Raw genomic sequence first — 18,392 nt, forward strand, 5'->3', positions numbered from 1 at the left:
TGTTAATGATTCTATTATCAACAACAGCCATTTTTATTGGAAAATTAATTCCATCTCTGAACTGTGCTTTTAGTAAGATTTTTACTGCTTTTATATGCACCATGTTCATTGATTTTCTTAATTCGGGTTTAATAGTCAAAAGTCTTTTTGCTATCTCTTCTCTAGTTAAGAGTGGCAAAAATACTTTTCCCGATGTATCCTTTATGTCTACTGAAAATTCTTCAGTGTTGAAGCAGTAAAGGATTTTATTTTTTCTTGAAAAAGCCTTTGAAACTAGGCTTTGCAAACTATTAGGTTGATTAAAAACCTGTCTATTATCAAGCTTGAACTTAAGCTTGCTTATTTTAGTTAATTGGTCAGAATTAATCATGTAATCTAACTGAAAACCTTTTTCATTTTCACTAAAGTTGATAACTTTAGTATTATGTTCGTATGATTCTTCAGAATCATATTCAATTAGAAAATTTTTATTTTTCATTTTAACTGAGCCTAGGGCTTAGTGTTTAATTTTTACTCAGCACAAGGCTCTAACATTAATTTTTAAAAAGTTGAGCACAAGACTCTGACACCAGAAACATGCAAAATTGATCTTACTTACAATTATAATTACGCGTGGGATGCTAATTACTTGTTTCGTATTAAATTGAGTATAACATATAACCATATATCACTTCCCTAGACTTCATAAATTGTTTTGGATGAAGTAAATGTGAAAAGGACTTCATGACTTATCAGACGGTAAAAGATTTCTATCATGATATAAATGTATTAAATGAGGTATAAGTGAAATTGCACTGCTTGCGGTGCGCACATATGATGCGCACATATGATGTATATATGTGTGAACCCTCGGGTGGGCAAAAGTGAAATTGCACTAATTTTGACGTTATTTTACTAATCTCGTGAAAATAACGTTAAAAATGACGGACGGTTAATCAGGCATCATGTAGTGGCGTTGATAGCTGAAAGATAAGGGTACATGCACCGATCAGCCGGTGTCCCGATGATTGAGTGCTATGTGCCTTATGTCCAAGGCTTGATGCAAAACTACTATCGAGCCGGGGGTCTCACCGGAAGTAGCCTCTCTATCCCTATGGGGTAGAGGTAAGGCTGCCTACATCTTACCCTCCTCAGACCCTACCATAGCTTTGCTATTGGTGGGATATACTGAGTACGATGATGATGATGATGATGATGAAATGAGGTATAATAGGTGTGATTGGGGTTGTAACTTTTTTTTTTCCTTTTCTTTTTCCATGTATAACACTGGTGTGTTTACTTTACGCGTTGGCGAAGAACTTTGTAATAGGCTTGAGTTTTTAAACGCGGATATACAAACACGTCATAATGACTATCATTTCGATACCAAAAAATGTTCTAATTATAAAAAAAACTTGGTTGGTATCGGTTCGGGCTCATTACGGTATCGACGTGGTATTGCACTCACTATATAGCTTAGAATAAAAAAAATTATATTCTATTGCAAATACAATTTCTTTTTCGAAGAAACTTATATACTTTATTGTGAATACACATTCGTTTTAACGGCACGACATAGATGAAATAAACATGTCGTAACGACATACTAAAAAATCTAAAACTTCGTATGGCGGCCATTAAAAAATATCGGTAACTTAAATATACATATATAATAAGGGGAATGTTAACGTACAATAATCGCTTGACGCACATTACGTACACGACATACATTCAGCTAAAACGTTCAAACCTTTAAAAGTTCAAGCAAAAACTTAAATGTTCAGCTAGCTAAATACATTCAGCTAAAACATTCAAACCTTTAAAAGTTCAAACAAAAGCTTAAACGTTCAGCTAAAACGTTTAAACCTTAAACATTCATGCAAAAACTTTATACACGTTCAAGCCAGATCTTAAACGTTTAATGTCAAAACCCATCATTCAGAACTCAAAATTGATCGATTGAAGCTTCAAATTGATGATTAATTGAATCGATTTCAAAGAATAACCGATCAATTGGCTTCAATTTCAATTTCAATTCAACTAAACAAACCTGTGACGAGTTTTGTGTTTTTCCGATGAGTTTGTTGTCGACGGTGATGATGGTGACGAAGAGTGTTGATGATGCTGGCGAGCGGAGGTGTGCTGATGTCGATGAGGGGTGGTGGACACGGATTGAGGGAGAGGGACGGACAGATTAGTGTAATTGTGATTTTGGGTTTCTGAAAATAAACGGTTAGAAGTGTCGCGTACGTAATGTACGATAAAGGATTATTGTATTGAATCCTCTATCTATATAATAACATATTAGGGAACAAACTAAAACCATGAATACTTTAGGGGGGGGGGGGGGGCAAAATTAAACAAAGTTTAGCAAAAGAAAATGTTTGGGATCAAATTACTACAATTTAGAACTTTGAGGGGGCTAATTTGTAAAAAGTTAAAAATTGAGGGACCAAAAATAACAAAAATTTTGAACCTACAAAAGATGAAATTCCAAAATACCCCTCAATACTGTAGCTTACGGTTTCCTTTTATATATACTAGCCTAATCGCATAGCTGATCACCGACTACTTGTTTAGTGAAGAGGTATGTACCCGCCTCAACACCGAGCAAGGCGGGTCAACCCACAAGATAAAGACATTATGAAGGCACAAAGCCAAAACCTATGCGCATGGCGCATACAAAACATGCTCAGGCATCATATGCCCAGGCACACATATGCTCGCGCATCACATCAGCGCGCGGCGCATCAGCGCGCGGCGCATATCACATGCTCGTGCATATCACATATGCGCGCAGCGCATCAGCGCGCGGTGCATATCACATCTGCGCATGAAATATCTGCGCGTGAGAATAAAGAGAAGACCTCGCGCATCCTCAGGATGGGCGCATATCACACGTGCGCATAATCAACCTCGTCCTTATCCAAATCAGGATTAGGGCAACCTTGATTGTGCACGTCAGACAACCTTCCAGAAGGCATCTTTTTAAGGAGTAAGAATATGCTGATGTTGACAGCTGCCAAGTGAAAGGTCGACAACTCAGCATGACACATGTGTTGCCACGTGATTACAACCAACGAGAAAGCGCCAGGTGTCCCAGAGGACACGTGGCGCAGTGCGATTGGAGGAGGCCAACGAGGTTGAGCCCAATCAGTGGAAACCCTAGCATTATAAATACAGCATCAACTCCACTTTGATGACACATTCATACTCAATCATTGACAGTTACAAGCAGTGATATCACATTCAATCATATTGAATCACATTCACTCACAATCAGTTACATACAAACACAATCTCACAATCAGAGGGGATTGAGCTATTAAGCAATACTCTTGAGATTCCCTTACACACATTATTATTATCTTCTCCACAACATACTGATTCTCACGCCGGAGGGTTACCCCAAAGAGGACCCCTCTGTCCCTTTCTGAGGGGTAAGTAACGGCGCTGTTCATTTTGTAGGTGGAAGAACACAGATCCAGAAGAACCATCGGTGAAATAGTATAATCAAACCCGAGGAAAGTAGATCTGCTACCAGTGAGTAGATCCACGTTTCTTCATTTAGCGACATAAACATCTATTTGTTTATGAAGCTCATAAGGTTGTACCTCTTGGAAGGTTCCAAACATCATACACAAAACACACAAATTAAAAGGCTAAATTGTATTCATAAAAATAACAGAGGACTGAACTTGCAGGTTGTACCTCTTGGAAGGTTTCAAACATCATGCACAAAACACACAAATTAAAAGGCTAATTGTATTTATCAACAAAAATAAAGGACTAAACTTGCAAACATAGAAACTGTACTGTAGCTATCTGTTTTGCTTTATATATATACTAGATTTTATCCCCCGTATTACGAGGGTTGTTTTACATTATTCGTTTTTAATATTTATATATGTATATTTGTATTTTAATTTTATTTATTGTAAGAAAGTTAATAATTAATATACTTAAGGTTTGATGATGAAATGGTTTCACAAATAAATGATATTTTATAGTCCGGTTTAAAAGCTATCTGGGTTTGGTGATACCCATTACCCGTTTATTTTCTTAATTATAAAATTGTTTCTTAATTATAAATAATATATTTTTTTAAAATAAAATAGGATATTAATTTTTAGTATATTCCTATTTTATAGGATTTTCATATCAAATATTTGATGAGATTATTTTTTTTAATATAATGAGATGTTATAACCCGTTTAGGAGCAATCTGGGTTTGGTGAGACCTTTACTGGTGAATTCGGGTCAAATGCGTGAGAAGCCTTCATTTACAAATAAAGTAATCTGATGGCTTGAGAGAATGGTTGTTTTACATTTTTTGTTTTTTAATATTTATTTTTTGGATTTTAATTCCTTTATTGTAAGAAAGTTAATAATATACTCAGGGTTTGATTATGAAAGGGTTTCATAAATAAATGATATGTTATAACCCGTTTAAAAGCTATCTGGATTTGGTGACCCATGGCCCGCTTATGTTTTTTACTATAAAATTGTTTATTAATTATAAATAATATATTTTTCTTTTTAAATTGGATATTAAATTTTAGTATATTCTTATTTTGTAGGATTTTCATATCAAATAATTGGTAAGATTAATTTTTAATTTAATGATATGTTATAACCCGTTTAAGAACTATCTGGTTTTGGTAAGACCCATACCCATGAATTTGGGTTAAATCAATGAGAGGTCTCCGTTTAAAAATTAAGCAATCTGGTGGCTTTCATAAAAGGGAGGGGGGGAGCGACCACATCGCGACACGTATGATTTTAGGGTTTTGGTTTATATATATTATAGATAGATAGATGTAGATATATAATGTTAATTTCATAAGCAAGAATGCACTGATTTGCAATCTAATATGTTAAATTTATTTATCTGTTTGCGTTCTTCTTAATAAAGCTGTACAACAAACTAATATATAGTCTAGTGGTTAGAACATGGCTCATATGTGGGAATTAAAAACTAACAAAAGTTTCTCAACAAATTAATATAAAACAAGGACGAGCTTAGTGAGGCCTATTTTTTGGCAAGTAGTTTTAAAAAATATTGTTTACTTTTGAAAATTTGTATAAGCTTTGTCACTGAATATAAAGTCTAAGTGTTTAGAACATGGTTTATATGTTAGAATAAAATAAAATTAGAACCGCTATTGTCGATCATTGCATCTATTTGAAGAAGCGAGGGTGGTTGGCGACAAGTTTGCCAACCATTGTGTCTCTTTGAGAGGTTGCAGATAGCGAAAAGTTAGAGACTTACAACATTTAGACAGTGTTTGATATGCATGAATGACAGTGAGAATAGAATGACTCATTGTGAGTGAATAAAAAAAGTGGTGTTTTGTTGCTCAATGGAATGAAATCAACGATTACACATGGAATCTCATTTCATCAAAGTCATTCATTCCCCCCACCCCCCCTTTTTTCCCAACACCACCACCTGACAACAACCATCACCACCTACGCCTCTACGATCGTCGCCGCCGCCACCATTGTCACCCCCACGGCCCCATTACTACCATCACCACCTCCACCGCCACCGCCTTACAACAAGCGCTACCACCGCCATCACCGCCACCACTACCACCAATGTCGTTGTAGCCACCTCATCCATACCATCGTCGTCGCTTGACCATCACCGCTATCGCTACCTGACCACCGCCACCACCGTCGCTGTCACCCTACCATCACCATCATCACTTGACCACCAATGCTACCACCGTCACCACCGCTTGACCACAACCACCACCATCGCCACCACAACTACCGTCCCTACTGCCTGACCGCTAATGCCACCGCCACCACCATCACCACCGCCACCGTTGTCATCGTTTGTCAAAGCTACCACCACCGTCGTCATGCAATTTTTTTTTTATTTTGATAGAAAAAATTATTTTAAGATTGAGTATTTTTATTTGTATTTTTATTATTTCCATTTCATTCCTACATTATTTGTGGAAAGGAAACTAAATAAATTAATAATTCATTTCATTGTAATCAAACAAAATGAAGAAATGATAATGATCAGTTCATTCCCTTATCCATTCCAATCCCCCTTTATTCCATTACCTCCAATCAAACATACCCTTAGGTAGCGTTTGAAATGCAGGAATATGATGTGGAATGGAATGAATCACTCCGAAGGAATAAAAAAAAGAGTGTTTGGTTGGTTTATGGAATGGAACGATCTATTATCAAGTCCATTCCATTCCCTCTAAAATACCCCAAATTCATTCCATCATCCACCCTTATTCACTATAATATGTACCCTCACTATTTTAAGTTAGGTAACCAAAAAATCATTTTACACACCCAGTAAGATCATTCGAATATCATCACTTGTAAAGTTGTAAAGCGTTGACAATGTATATTACTCGTTTCTTGAGTTTCGATTGTTATCTCAGAAACGAGTATGATTTGTTGTACCGGTCACAATGCGCCTTAGCGTATTTCTATTTACTAACATCTATGTTAAACACAAATGGGGATGCTCTACCACTTTCTTCAAAATAAACTAAACTAACATCTTTACATACTTGTTATAGCCTAAATGTAGAAGTTTATTCATAATATCATATTCTAAATGACATCAAATAAAAGTAGTCATGTTCACATTATGCACGATATTGTTTATATAGGTAAAAATGGGTAGTAAACACGCGTAGCCAGCCAAAAAATCAACCGACAAGAAGCCACACGGTTCGGGCTTAACTCCGAAGTGATGCATGAGGTACAGCAGGAAACCCATGTTCATCAACAGCCTGTAAACCAAACATGAAACAAAATTATAAAACTTAACATTATCATTTGATAAACAACACAAGAGTACAAGATATGTATTTCAGATTCACCTGATTATTATTAACTCTGCCAGCTGGCACCGCTTGTCCACTTGGAGCTGAAGGCAAGTTGAGTTCTTCATTCAAATCAGGTTCGTTATCGGGTTGAAGATATGAAGGTACACCTTCACCTTCGGTTTCTTGCCCCATGTCAGCCTCCAAAGCATCAAGTTCTTCATATCAAACCATAAACATATGTTTAATAATAAAATCATTTATCCAAAGAATACTTCAAAAAAAATGCGAACTTACCTCCCAAAAGTTCATCTTCATCGATGTCATCGGGCACGCTGTAACTTCGACCAAGAGATTCTTGTATTTCATTGCTAATATCCATCATGTCCATCATTTCATCTTGCAAATTCTATATAGAAATATAGAAACCGCCCAACAATCAAAAAGATATACAACGAAAGAATGAACATGAAGTATAAAACAGATTATATGATACTAACATCAACGTCCTGAATCTTCACGGTTTTCATCATTCCTTTCAACTCTTTATTTGCTGATTTCAAAGCCGACATCTGGACGACGCAAAATTTTTAAATGCCAAAATCACAAGAAATATAAGTCATTATGCAATTTAAAGATAATATCAAAAACCAGTAACAAGAACTTGATGAGTGTAAAGATGTAAACATATATACCGTTTGTTGAGCATCTTTAATTCCTTCAGAAGCAAATGCAACTTGATCTAGGTTGAATGTTTGATTATATAGCATGTCACGCTGTCCTTCGTACCTTCAAATAATAATTAAAGATTGCTATTCATTTTATAATATTTAAGGATGCATGCGTATTCAAAGCTGTAGCACCCGGACCGTCATACCAACCACAAGTGAGCACAAAAACCGAACTACAACTGATAAAACTGAATCGAAATAACCGATGGTTCGGTTGATTTGTTTGATAATTGACTTTCTTGGTTATATATGCATATAAATAGCCGAACTAACCGAACCGAGAATAAAACACCCTTTTAAGTTTATCTAATTTTTATAAATAATATGCTACATATCTGAAAAGTTTTATTATAAGTTTTATTTGACCCAGGATAAAATTGGATTTATCAGCTGAAAGTAGCTTCAATCCTAACCGAATTAACCGAACCGTTTATAACTGAAACCGATCGGTTAAAAAAACTTTAAACCCAATTACCCAAAGCATCAGTCACAAAGGCGGTATTTGAATTCCGCCTATCTATAAGCTCAACAGTATTATATCATAGCTAATTGACTTCTAAGCTATTAAAAGCAATCATATTAATAATAACAATAATAATATCTTACATTCTTTTTTGCTTAAGAACTCTCATTGCTCTGGCCTTGACAGCCTCCTGGGCCGGACCGGGTCTGGTTTTCTTGATCTGTTCTTTATATCGAGCAAGTTCAGCATCAAGGCGTTTGATCTTTTCATCCACAGTTTCACCTCTTTTATTAATCTATAAAACAATTTATCATTCACCAAAATAAGAACCCTAACACAACAGTACATAATCAATCAATCCATCAAATTAAAGAAAAGAATTGATTACCCGATCAGAGGCGTCATTAATTGATGGAGGCGGTTCTTTGTCTTTCTTAACGCCGAATACTCTCCTCATCGTCTTTTAACTTCAATTTTGTGTCTACTGATTCAGGCCTTGTTTTGGATTTGAAACCCTAATTCAACAGTGCAGATGATCTTCCAAAGTAATAGATCGTCTAATCGAAACGAATAAACCGAAGAGATAAATAAGCAAGCAATTTTGGATACCTTTGATCATGTCAATCTCTATAACTTATAAAACCAGTCCCCATACTATTGCATACTTTATAGAATCGTTTATTTTTAATGGTTGATGTTTGTTACTCCTGCATAATAACTCAATGACAAGTCAAATTGGTTCACATATTGTCCGAATGACTAGACAAAGGGGCATCTGGATGTGAATTAGAAAAATTGAACCAAGGTGATGCGTAAGAAAACATGTGGAAAAGAGCATTACCGGACTGTTCGTGTCAGCCACCTGGCATTAGTCTAAACGAGCACATAGATAGAATAGACGAAACCACCAACTAGTCCGAGTCTCTTCAGCAATGTCTCCCCAATTAACAATCCAAAATATTGCAAGGGTCCGACCTAAAGAGGTCCTAATGGTAACCAGTCATGCATTAAATGCCAAAGATCTTGACATATATATAAATTTTCTAACAAATCAATATCAACATAAATGCTATAATCCATCGGATTAAGCTTGTAACTAATGGTTCAAGCCCAAGCACAAAACCGGACTTGACCCGAGGGTATTAACTAGGTTTTAGTTTCACATAAAAACCGTACCCGGACCAGAAACCAAACCGATTCCATGTCTACAGTCTATCCAATCAAAACCTTGATTCGACCCGGCATCCGACCATAGTCGAAACCGCAGCCGGTTCCTACCTGACTTGATTCTTGACTTTGTTGATCAAACCCGAAATCAAATCCTACCCTGTTCTAGTTCCAAAAAAAAAACACCAATTTGCCCCCCTCTATTGTAAAGGTCCGCCCAATGTTTATCTTAAAGCCCACACACCTAAACAGACACGTCAGTCATCCTTGCCTGTGGTCTAAAACCATAGATATCGCCAATCCAACAAACTCTACTCTACTCTAGGCTGACCACTTGTATAATAATAATAATAATAATAATAATAATGCCAGTTTTGTAAACTACTCATCTCTAAAATTCTTTTTAGCTTAAAATAGTTGTCATGACCAGTTTTGTAAATTATTTGTTGAAACCAAAAATCTAACCGTCTTGATTAGCTTAAAATACATATTTATGAAATTATTTGCAAATCATCCCTCAAAGTCTAAAACTATAAACTTGTTTTTATTTATGAATAAAAAGGCCCAAAAACCTAAACAGACACGTCACTCGTCTTTCTCTGTGGTCTACAGCCATGGTTTTCCCCCATTGTTTCACCTTTTTAAGCTACAGTCCTATTATATAATACAAACTCTACTAGGCTTGAGTGTTACCTACTTGCATAATCGTAATAATAATAATATTATTCCAGATTCCAGGTTGATCACTATCCAAATGGCTGCCGGAGATCGAATCCAAATCGACGGAAACATATTCGAACAGAGGCACGGAAAAGAGCGAGTTAGAGTCGGCAGAGTCTGTAGATCCGCCGATGGTCGTCATTTCTTCGTGGAATGGAACGTCAGTATCAGTCTACTCTCCGATTGTGTTAACGCCTACGTTCGCGCCGATAATTCCGATATTGTTGCAACGGACACGATGAAAAACACTGTACGGTATCTCTATACGCTTCCGGTTACGTGTTTGATTAGTTTTAGATGTGTGAGTGATATGTGAATGATTGATTTGATTTGATCTGTGCATGTTGTTTTAGATGCCTAGGGTTCAGGTGATTTAAGTTGTGAAATAAATGTTGAGTTAGGTTAAAATCAATTAATTAATTAAAGCTAAATTGGATTGGAAATTGCTAAAGTTAGGATAAGAACATTGATTTGATGTTGATCTAGGGGTGTGTATGGGCCGGTTTTTGGATTTTTGAAAACCATTTGGTTTTGTTTTTTTCAGTTCCCTGGTTTTCGTTTTGGTTTTGACTTTTTCGGTTTTGCATTTTGAGCTCGACAATTTTGAGCCATAAAAAAATTTTGGTTTTGGTTTTGTCCTTTTCGGTTTTGCAATTTGAGTTCGATAATTTTGAGCCAGAAAAAAGCCCCAAAATTAATGAATTAAGGCCTAAATCATTTTATTAGTTAATAACTAACTGATTATTACAAATTCGGGCTGAAATATTTGAGTTAAATATTTATTAAAAAGTTACTTGAAATAAAAAAATAAAAAATGAAAATCTAGAAATTCTGTTCGGTTTGCTTGTGTTTTCTTTTTGGTTTCTATTGCACGCAAAACCAAAAACGAACCATATGTTTGTTTCTTACAAAAAGTAGAACCAAACTGTTGGCTTTTGTTTCAGCTCGGGTTTCAGTTTCGTGTGCCTTAATTGGATCTATGCAAAAATAACGTTCAAATACGATCACATGTTCCGCTTGATGTTGAATTGCAGGTATATGTGAAGGCAAAGGAGTGTAAAGAACAAGTATCTGTGGAGGAATTTGCATTTATGCTTGCTAAGCACTTTACATCATTCTACCCACAGGTAAATCTGTTTGGTAATTAGGTCTCAAACTAATTATTTCAATTCTATTGATAGTGTAATTTGCATTGTTTTTGGTCCACACTCCACAATATGTATTGAGGGGTATTTTAGATCTGACAAATGGTCAAAACATCTTTTGGTTGAATAATCACAGATGGATGATTGTGTTTACAGGATGTAATTTCTGTAAAGTAATTTGATTTAGTTATCTCAGGGAATGATTAAAAGAAAGAAAACAAGATTAAAATATTGTAAATTTATCATACTTGATTGTTTAATTACTGATTAGCTACACATAATTACTATGCTTCTTGTGAAACCTCATTTATTTCATCTTGTAGGTTACTGCAGCAATCATCAAGATTGTTGAAAAACCATGGGAGCGTATCAGCATGGATGGTCAACCCCATGATCATGGTAAGAAAGTTCATGCTTCACTTTATGCAAGTCATTGTTTGCACCAAATTAAGTAACAAATTAGCTCTATATGATTATTTGTAAAACATATGTAACATATTGAAAACTTCTATGATAAAAATCCAATTTTAAAAGGCTTTAAACTTGGATCTGAGAGACACACAACCGAAGTTATCTTAAAGAAAAATGGTTCTTTGCGTGTAACTTCTGGTGTTGCGGGTTTATCTTTGCTGAAGACTACACAAGTAAGCAACCTTCATCATGCCAAATAAACTTTCTTTTAGTGGGAAAAAGTCAAAACTAATTAATGGCAGATTGTCTAAATAACAGTCGGGTTTTGAGGGTTTCATACGTGACCAAAACACAATCCTGCCTCAAACACGAGAGAGGATGCTTGCTACGGAGGTCACTGCATCGTGGAGGTAACTTCTTTCATATATTTACAAGAATTTCAATTGTAATTGTGACTGTGATGGTTTTCATATGCAGATACCATTTTGAGTCGTTATCAAGTATTAACAATCAGCCACTTCAATTCGCTGAAAAATACCTCGGTGTGAAGAAGGTTTTGATGGACACTTTCTTTGGTCCTCCTAAAGAGGGTGTGTATAGTCCATCTGTTCAGGCTACTCTTTATGATATGGCAAAAGCTGTTCTTGGCAGGTATCTCCTTTCCCCACACACACACACACACACACACACACACTGACACACTGTTGACTAAGCAACATCAATGCACATCATCTGACAGTTTGAAGAATTAGTCTTGCTGCACGTTTTTTTGTTAAATAAAGTTGTTGGCTCCTACTTTTATGTTTTGGTTAATCGTGTGTAGTGGGTCAAATAGTGGCAGTTGCTTTTTCCTATTATTTCTCTTTTCTAGTTGTTAGCTCATGTATTTATAGTACTAGAAGTTATGAAGTTATTATCCAGAAATTAAAAGTTCTGTTAAAAAGCCTTTGGCTAAAAGTGTGTGCTCTTGATTTCTTTTGATTCACTTGATATAAAGTTAACACACACAAATACATAGTGATATAGGTAGACATTGAACCACCTAAACACTTGTACATGGTGTATCTCAAATATAGTGATTAGTGAACGGAAGAGAGGCAGCTATGAGGTTATATAATCGTCTTAGGCAGCTATGAGGTTATATAATCATCTTATGTATAATAGTTAAAGCAATAGGTAGAAATGTTTATGCGGTTTCTGTAGTTATCTACTTAAAATTGGTTTTGTATTGAATAACCCTATATGTAGCCATATAGGCCTGCAAACAAACCAAACAGTTAAACGAATGGATTTTTCTTGCTCGTGTTCGTGTGTTAAAATGAGTATGTGTTCGTTTATGTTCGTTCGTTAAAAAAATGAGTTTGTTCGTTTATGTTCATCAGTTAACAATATAAATGAACGGTTCACGCACGTAAACAAACAAACATAACTAAAAATTTATGAACGAACACAAGCAAACATGCTTGACTGAACACCAGTTTAAAGTAGACATGATCACGTAACATCAATCTATTTGGGTCTAAATATTTTAATAAAACTAGGCTAAATTGTAATGACCTAAAAGTTTTAAAGTATACATAAATGAACGATCTTAAACAACCGTAAGCTAACAAACACAAATGAACATAAACGTACTTAAATTAACAAATGTTCACAAACATAAATGAACAAACGAGTCATGTGCTCATGTTCGGTTGTTCAACTAAATGAACAAATTATGTTGCTCGTGTTCATTTATTTATTAAAGGCTTGTGCAATGCAAAACCAGTTTTAAGTAGAGAATTGGGTGAACCTATTAATTTAATTGTGATAGAAGGTAGCCATTTAACTGCATAATCCACTCTTGTTCAATACAAAACCTTTCGCCACTTAAAAATTGGTGATATATATAGGCATGCTGAAGTTTTGACTGCATATAATTTCAGGTTCCCAGATGTATCATCAATTCATTTGAAAATGCCCAACATCCATTTTCTGCCAGTAAATTTATCAAGCAAAGTCAACCCGGTCATTGTGAAGGTAGACTTGTGTTTTTTTACTTTTTTGATGATATAGTTTAAGTGAAACGGTATTTTGTGTGCTTATGTGTAGTGTTTTTTGTTGATGTATTTTGACAGTTTGAAGACGATGTGTACCTGCCAACAGACGAACCACACGGATCAATCGAAGCTAGCTTGAGCCGCCCCAGGTCCAAAATGTAGAAGGTTGGCTGTTCATGTTTGAATTTCTAGCCTCACATCTGGAGACGATCTTGATTAAAATAGGATGTGTAAATTATATGACCTTTCAAGTTGTGAATTATCAATAAATCTCTCTTCAAGTTGTGAATTATCAATAAATCTCCGGTTTGGTAAACATGTATTTTTAATATAAGACAGAATTACAAAGTTTGTTCTTGATGTTTGTACTGAATTTCATTGCTTGTCCTTTATCTTCAAAATTGATCTATTTTATCCTTGGAGTTTCCAAATCCAACATCGTTTGTTATTTGGCTATAACCAGTTAGGTTTTTTAGTTAAGTCAGGTGGGAAATTGGTTATTTATCCATTTAGTTAAATGGATAAAATTGTTAGGCCTCATTTTCCCCACCATTTCCCGGTTCTTCATGGGTCCACATCGGTTGGCGCAATCTTTATTTATCACTGGCTATAGTAGCCAATGATAAGACTTTTTTCCCTTTAGCTTTGATTGTAAGACTTAACAATATATTACTATTTTTTTTTTGGTGATTTGAATTTAATTTTATCGTCAGTCTCTTTGTTTTGCAGTTTTAAACAAACAAATTAAAGCCAAAAAAACATGTAAAAGATGATGACATAACAAGAGTTATATACCACCAATAGCAATTGTGTTGAGGTCACTAGCTGCGTGGAATCTAATGAGTCATCGATAGCTGGCTCAGTACAATGTTGGGCGGGTTTAATCCATGTTGGTATATCCACGTATTTACTTCATGTACAATCTAAGTAAATGCTAAAAATAGAGTGAGTTCTCGATTTGAATGAAATTGACAACAATCGGGAAACCAGAAAGGTTCAATTACAAAAAGAAAAAAAAAACTATTTGGACGAAACTCATAAAATTGACCAAACCTGTCAGACGATTTTGGTTATTTACTCAATTAGTTATTTCTTAATTAGCAAATAGGTTTAGTGTCAAGTACATTATTTTTAGTTAACCTTTCCCCCCAAAAGAATTACAGCAAAAATTTTAAAGCTGAAACTAAAATCAAACCCAAAAGCCTAAACAATAGGCGGTGTTACAAAAATTCCGACTAGGCATCGATTAATCCCTGGTCCCCACTTCACCGATTAATTTTGGGCTACTTAGCCAATTAATCGGTTAACGGTCAAATCCGGCCAAAATCTGCGAGATTCCGACCAAAATCAGTGGCTTTAAGCGAGATTCCAACCAAAATCAGCGGTTTATGACGAAATTCTAGCAAAAACTAGCGGTTTTCAGTGAGATTCCAGACAATTTCCGACCAAAATATGTTTGTGTATGTATAAAACTGAAAATTACATAAAAAATGTGTGTTTGTATATATAAAACTGAAAAATATACGTTAAAGTCCAATCCAATTAATATTGTTTAAACTCGATTAATTCTGATTAATCGTTAGTAACCATCGCCCCTCCCGACTAGCGATCGACAACAAAATTGACGTACTTGGTCTTACATATTACCCCTTAATAATCACTACAATAATATTAAAAAATATTAATCATCTTCTCATTATGAAATCTTCTTGTTTCCTCTCAATTTTAGTCATCTTCATCCCAATTTCAATCTCACTCATCATCATCCCATATTCAAATCACACCACCATCTCACCATTCCTCAATCCAATTTTAAAAACTCTAGGCTTTAAACCCCCAATCTTAAACCCTAATCACTCTCCACCATCAAACCCTAATTCAACCCCCAATCACTGCATCATATGGATGGCACCCTTCATCTCCGGTGGCGGGTATTGTTCCGAAGCTTGGTCTTACATATTAGCCCTTAATAATCACTACAATAATATTAAAAATCATAACTTTAGCCTTAGAATTGCCCAACATGGTGATGGTGAGAATGTTTATTATTGGGAGGGTTTGCCAATAGAGATTCGAAACCTAGCTTATGATCTTGCTCAAACCGAGTGTAGATTAAACGAGTCGGTTGTGATATGTCATAGCGAGCCCGGTGCGTGGAACCCGCCGTTGTTTCAAACCACACCTTGCCCTCCACAGAATAGCAGGTTTGCTATCGGACGAACGATGTTTGAGACGGATAGAGTGAATCCCGAGCATGTGAGAAGGTGTAACGCGATGGATATGGTGTGGGTCCCGACGGAGTTTCATGTGGATTCGTTTGTGAAAAGTGGTGCTGATCCGGATAAAGTTGTGAAGGTTGTGCAAGCTGTAGATACGGAGTTCTTTGATCCGAGTAAATACGCAGCGTTGGATCTTTTGTTGTTTGGGAATTTGGTACTTGGGTCACGTTTAGAAGGACGAAATGGTAGAAACCCATTTGTGTTTTTGAGCGTGTTTAAGTGGGAGTATAGAAAAGGTTGGGATGTGTTGTTGCAGTCATACTTAAAAGAATTCGATTCTTTAGACGATGTTTGTTTATACTTGTTAACGAATCCGTACCATTCCGATAGTAATTTTGGTAACAAGATTGTGGAATTCGTGGAGGATTCCGGGCTGGAAAAACCTGTGAAAGGTTGGGCTCCGGTTTATGTGATTGATTCCCACATTGCTCAAATTGATTTCCCGAGACTTTATAAAGCAGCTGATGTGTTTGTTTTGCCATCTCGAGGGGAAGGGTGGGGCCGGCCTATTGTGGAGGCCATGGCTATGTCTTTGCCCGTGATTGCTACAAATTGGTCCGGACCAACTGAATATTTGACTGAGGAAAATGGCTACCCGTTGACCGTTGATAGAATGAGTGAAGTTATTGATGGCCCGTTTAAAGGGCATTTATGGGCCGAGCCTTCGGTTGATAAGCTAATGTTTTTAATGAGGTATGTGATGGACAATCAAGAAGAAGCGAAGAGTAAAGGTAAGAAAGCTAGAAAAGATATGGTTGATAAGTACTCGCCTGAGATTGTCGCAAGTATCGTTTCTAATCAGATTCAGCAGGTTCTTGACAAAATGAGTTAATATCATGGATCTTTTTGGTGGGTTCTTGACAAAATTGGATCTTTTTCGTGGGTGCTTGTGAAAACAGGTTAAATCTTGGATCTTTTCGCGGGTTGTGGACAAAATGGGTTAAAATCTTATCTTTTTTGCTCGTTCTTAACAAAGTGGGTTAAATCTTGGATCTTTTTTGCGGATTCTTGACAATATGCGTTAAAACTTGGATTTTTTGGTGAGTTCTTGACAAAATGGGTCAAGCCTTGGATCTTTTTTGTGGGTTTGTTATTGCAACTATCTAATTCCTATAGATGAACATAAAGATCTGCAATTTGCTTCGAGATTTGTATGATAACTACAATATTGTTCTTTTTCTTCTTCTCATGGTGTTAATGGAGAATTGGAGATTGTAAAATACAAGCAACAAATAACTGGCTCATTAGAACATATTCTTGTTCAGCTATGAAATCAGATTCAAATTACATAACTGGAAAGAGGGTACATATTATTTGTTAGCTTGAAGCCAATCAAGAATACCCTTCTCTGTTTCGGTGAGTTCTTTCTTCTGTCGGAATGTCCCTTCTTCATATGCAAAGTAGTCCTTATAATTGCGCTTGTAGTAGCTGTCTAGTCTCTGAAATAATAACAGTTAGCATGATTTAGTTGAGTTTATTTACACATAAACATGTGTATACACTTATTTTGTTCGCTTCTTATTCAATAACAAAACAGCTAATGAGCACATGCACGATGAAGAAAATATGACAATATTCTTTTATTTACCTCTTTATCGTTCTTGGTTTTGTTCTCCTGTGATTTCTTGAGGTACTCTGAATAAAAGCCATTTAATGTTAAATATATGTTATCATCTTCTGATTATGTACATTAATATTTGATAATAAGTCAATGGAGCAAATAATAATAATACTTACTTTGAAGAAGCTCAGTCTTGGAGTCAGTTACAGTTGCAGCAGCAGCAGTTGAAAGCAGGAGTGTTCTTCTGCCTTCTATTCCACTATTACTGTCTGTAACTCGTGTTTTTGTGAATCTTGAACCTCTGGTTTCTGCTTCAACGTTTTCAGCTGCATGGATGGATGAAACCAGTGTAGTTATGTAAGCCCTTATTGCCATTTTCACCTTATCCTGCTCTCACTTCAAAGTTTCATTTCCCTGTGCATATAATCAATTAGTTTCTTTTTTCTTAGCCACAAATTCTATTTATTGTGGATATGATATGATGATGTTGACTTAGAAATTTGGCTGCTTCTGCACTAGTGTAATTCTTGAATTTGAGTAATATTTGAATGGGAGGTCCTTAAGAGATACTTTGGCCCTATGTGTGGATATTTTTCTATGTTACACAAACAGTCCGTAACTTTTAGCAAAAAGAAAAAAGCACTGGGACCGCTAAGTAAATGCGCTATTGTCATTCCAGCCTTGGTTGTATGGTCAAGACAAGTCTTTTGACGGTTTACGTGCCTTGTGTCCTAAACACTTTCATCAATGGCTATATTGTGGAAGAACAATATGCACAAATTTTCAATTTTCAAAAACATAGTACAATGATTATTATTGTAATATAGATACTAGTGTGAACACATCTCTTATCTATTCATTTGTATTCTGGTTTCCAAGTCCTTGAGAGTTGAGATCCTTAACATTTTATGTTTCTTTAAATAGCTTCACTTATTCACAACAAACACTTTCCTTTGATTCAACACCTCTTTATTATCCTTTTCAGTTAGCATTTGCACAATTAGCTTTATCAGGTGAGACACTGAGACGAAAATAGATCGAGGAGACCATAGAAATGCAGATGATGATCACCTTATATGTACAAGCGTGTG

General features: G+C 35.7%; 4 protein-coding genes across 4 annotated transcripts; 2 read left to right on the forward strand and 2 right to left on the reverse strand.

The window, feature by feature from the left end:
- Positions 1-6,517: 6,517 nt before the first annotated feature.
- LOC143635793 (vacuolar protein sorting-associated protein 60.2-like) lies at positions 6,518-8,517 on the reverse strand. Its single transcript, XM_077103561.1, has 7 exons — positions 8,368-8,517; positions 8,123-8,274; positions 7,481-7,574; positions 7,286-7,357; positions 7,083-7,194; positions 6,843-7,003; positions 6,518-6,752 (listed from the first exon to the last, which is right to left on the reverse strand). The coding sequence occupies exons 1-7, from the start codon at positions 8,434-8,436 to the stop codon at positions 6,699-6,701; spliced, it is 714 nt and encodes a 237-aa protein (XP_076959676.1). The 5' UTR covers positions 8,437-8,517; the 3' UTR covers positions 6,518-6,698.
- A 1,383-nt stretch (positions 8,518-9,900) lies between these two features.
- On the forward strand, positions 9,901-13,730 carry LOC143551685 (uricase-2-like). Its single transcript, XM_077042096.1, has 8 exons — positions 9,901-10,116; positions 10,901-10,993; positions 11,335-11,410; positions 11,546-11,655; positions 11,741-11,832; positions 11,900-12,073; positions 13,348-13,441; positions 13,540-13,730. The coding sequence occupies exons 1-8, from the start codon at positions 9,901-9,903 to the stop codon at positions 13,621-13,623; spliced, it is 939 nt and encodes a 312-aa protein (XP_076898211.1). The 3' UTR covers positions 13,624-13,730.
- A 1,545-nt stretch (positions 13,731-15,275) lies between these two features.
- LOC143624764 (uncharacterized) lies at positions 15,276-16,572 on the forward strand. The gene has a single exon (XM_077095325.1). The coding sequence runs from the start codon at positions 15,367-15,369 to the stop codon at positions 16,570-16,572; it is 1,206 nt and encodes a 401-aa protein (XP_076951440.1). The 5' UTR covers positions 15,276-15,366.
- Positions 16,573-16,644: 72 nt separating this feature from the next.
- Positions 16,645-17,796, reverse strand: LOC143635892 (uncharacterized). Its single transcript, XM_077103635.1, has 3 exons — positions 17,478-17,796; positions 17,329-17,375; positions 16,645-17,179 (listed from the first exon to the last, which is right to left on the reverse strand). The coding sequence occupies exons 1-3, from the start codon at positions 17,674-17,676 to the stop codon at positions 17,051-17,053; spliced, it is 375 nt and encodes a 124-aa protein (XP_076959750.1). The 5' UTR covers positions 17,677-17,796; the 3' UTR covers positions 16,645-17,050.
- Positions 17,797-18,392: the final 596 nt, after the last annotated feature.

The sequence above is a fragment of the Bidens hawaiensis genome, unplaced genomic scaffold (assembly GCF_021521415.1).
Source record: "Bidens hawaiensis isolate Kalapana, Puna unplaced genomic scaffold, B.hawaiensis_p1.1 tig00000055_1, whole genome shotgun sequence".
NCBI lineage: Eukaryota > Viridiplantae > Streptophyta > Magnoliopsida > Asterales > Asteraceae > Bidens > Bidens hawaiensis.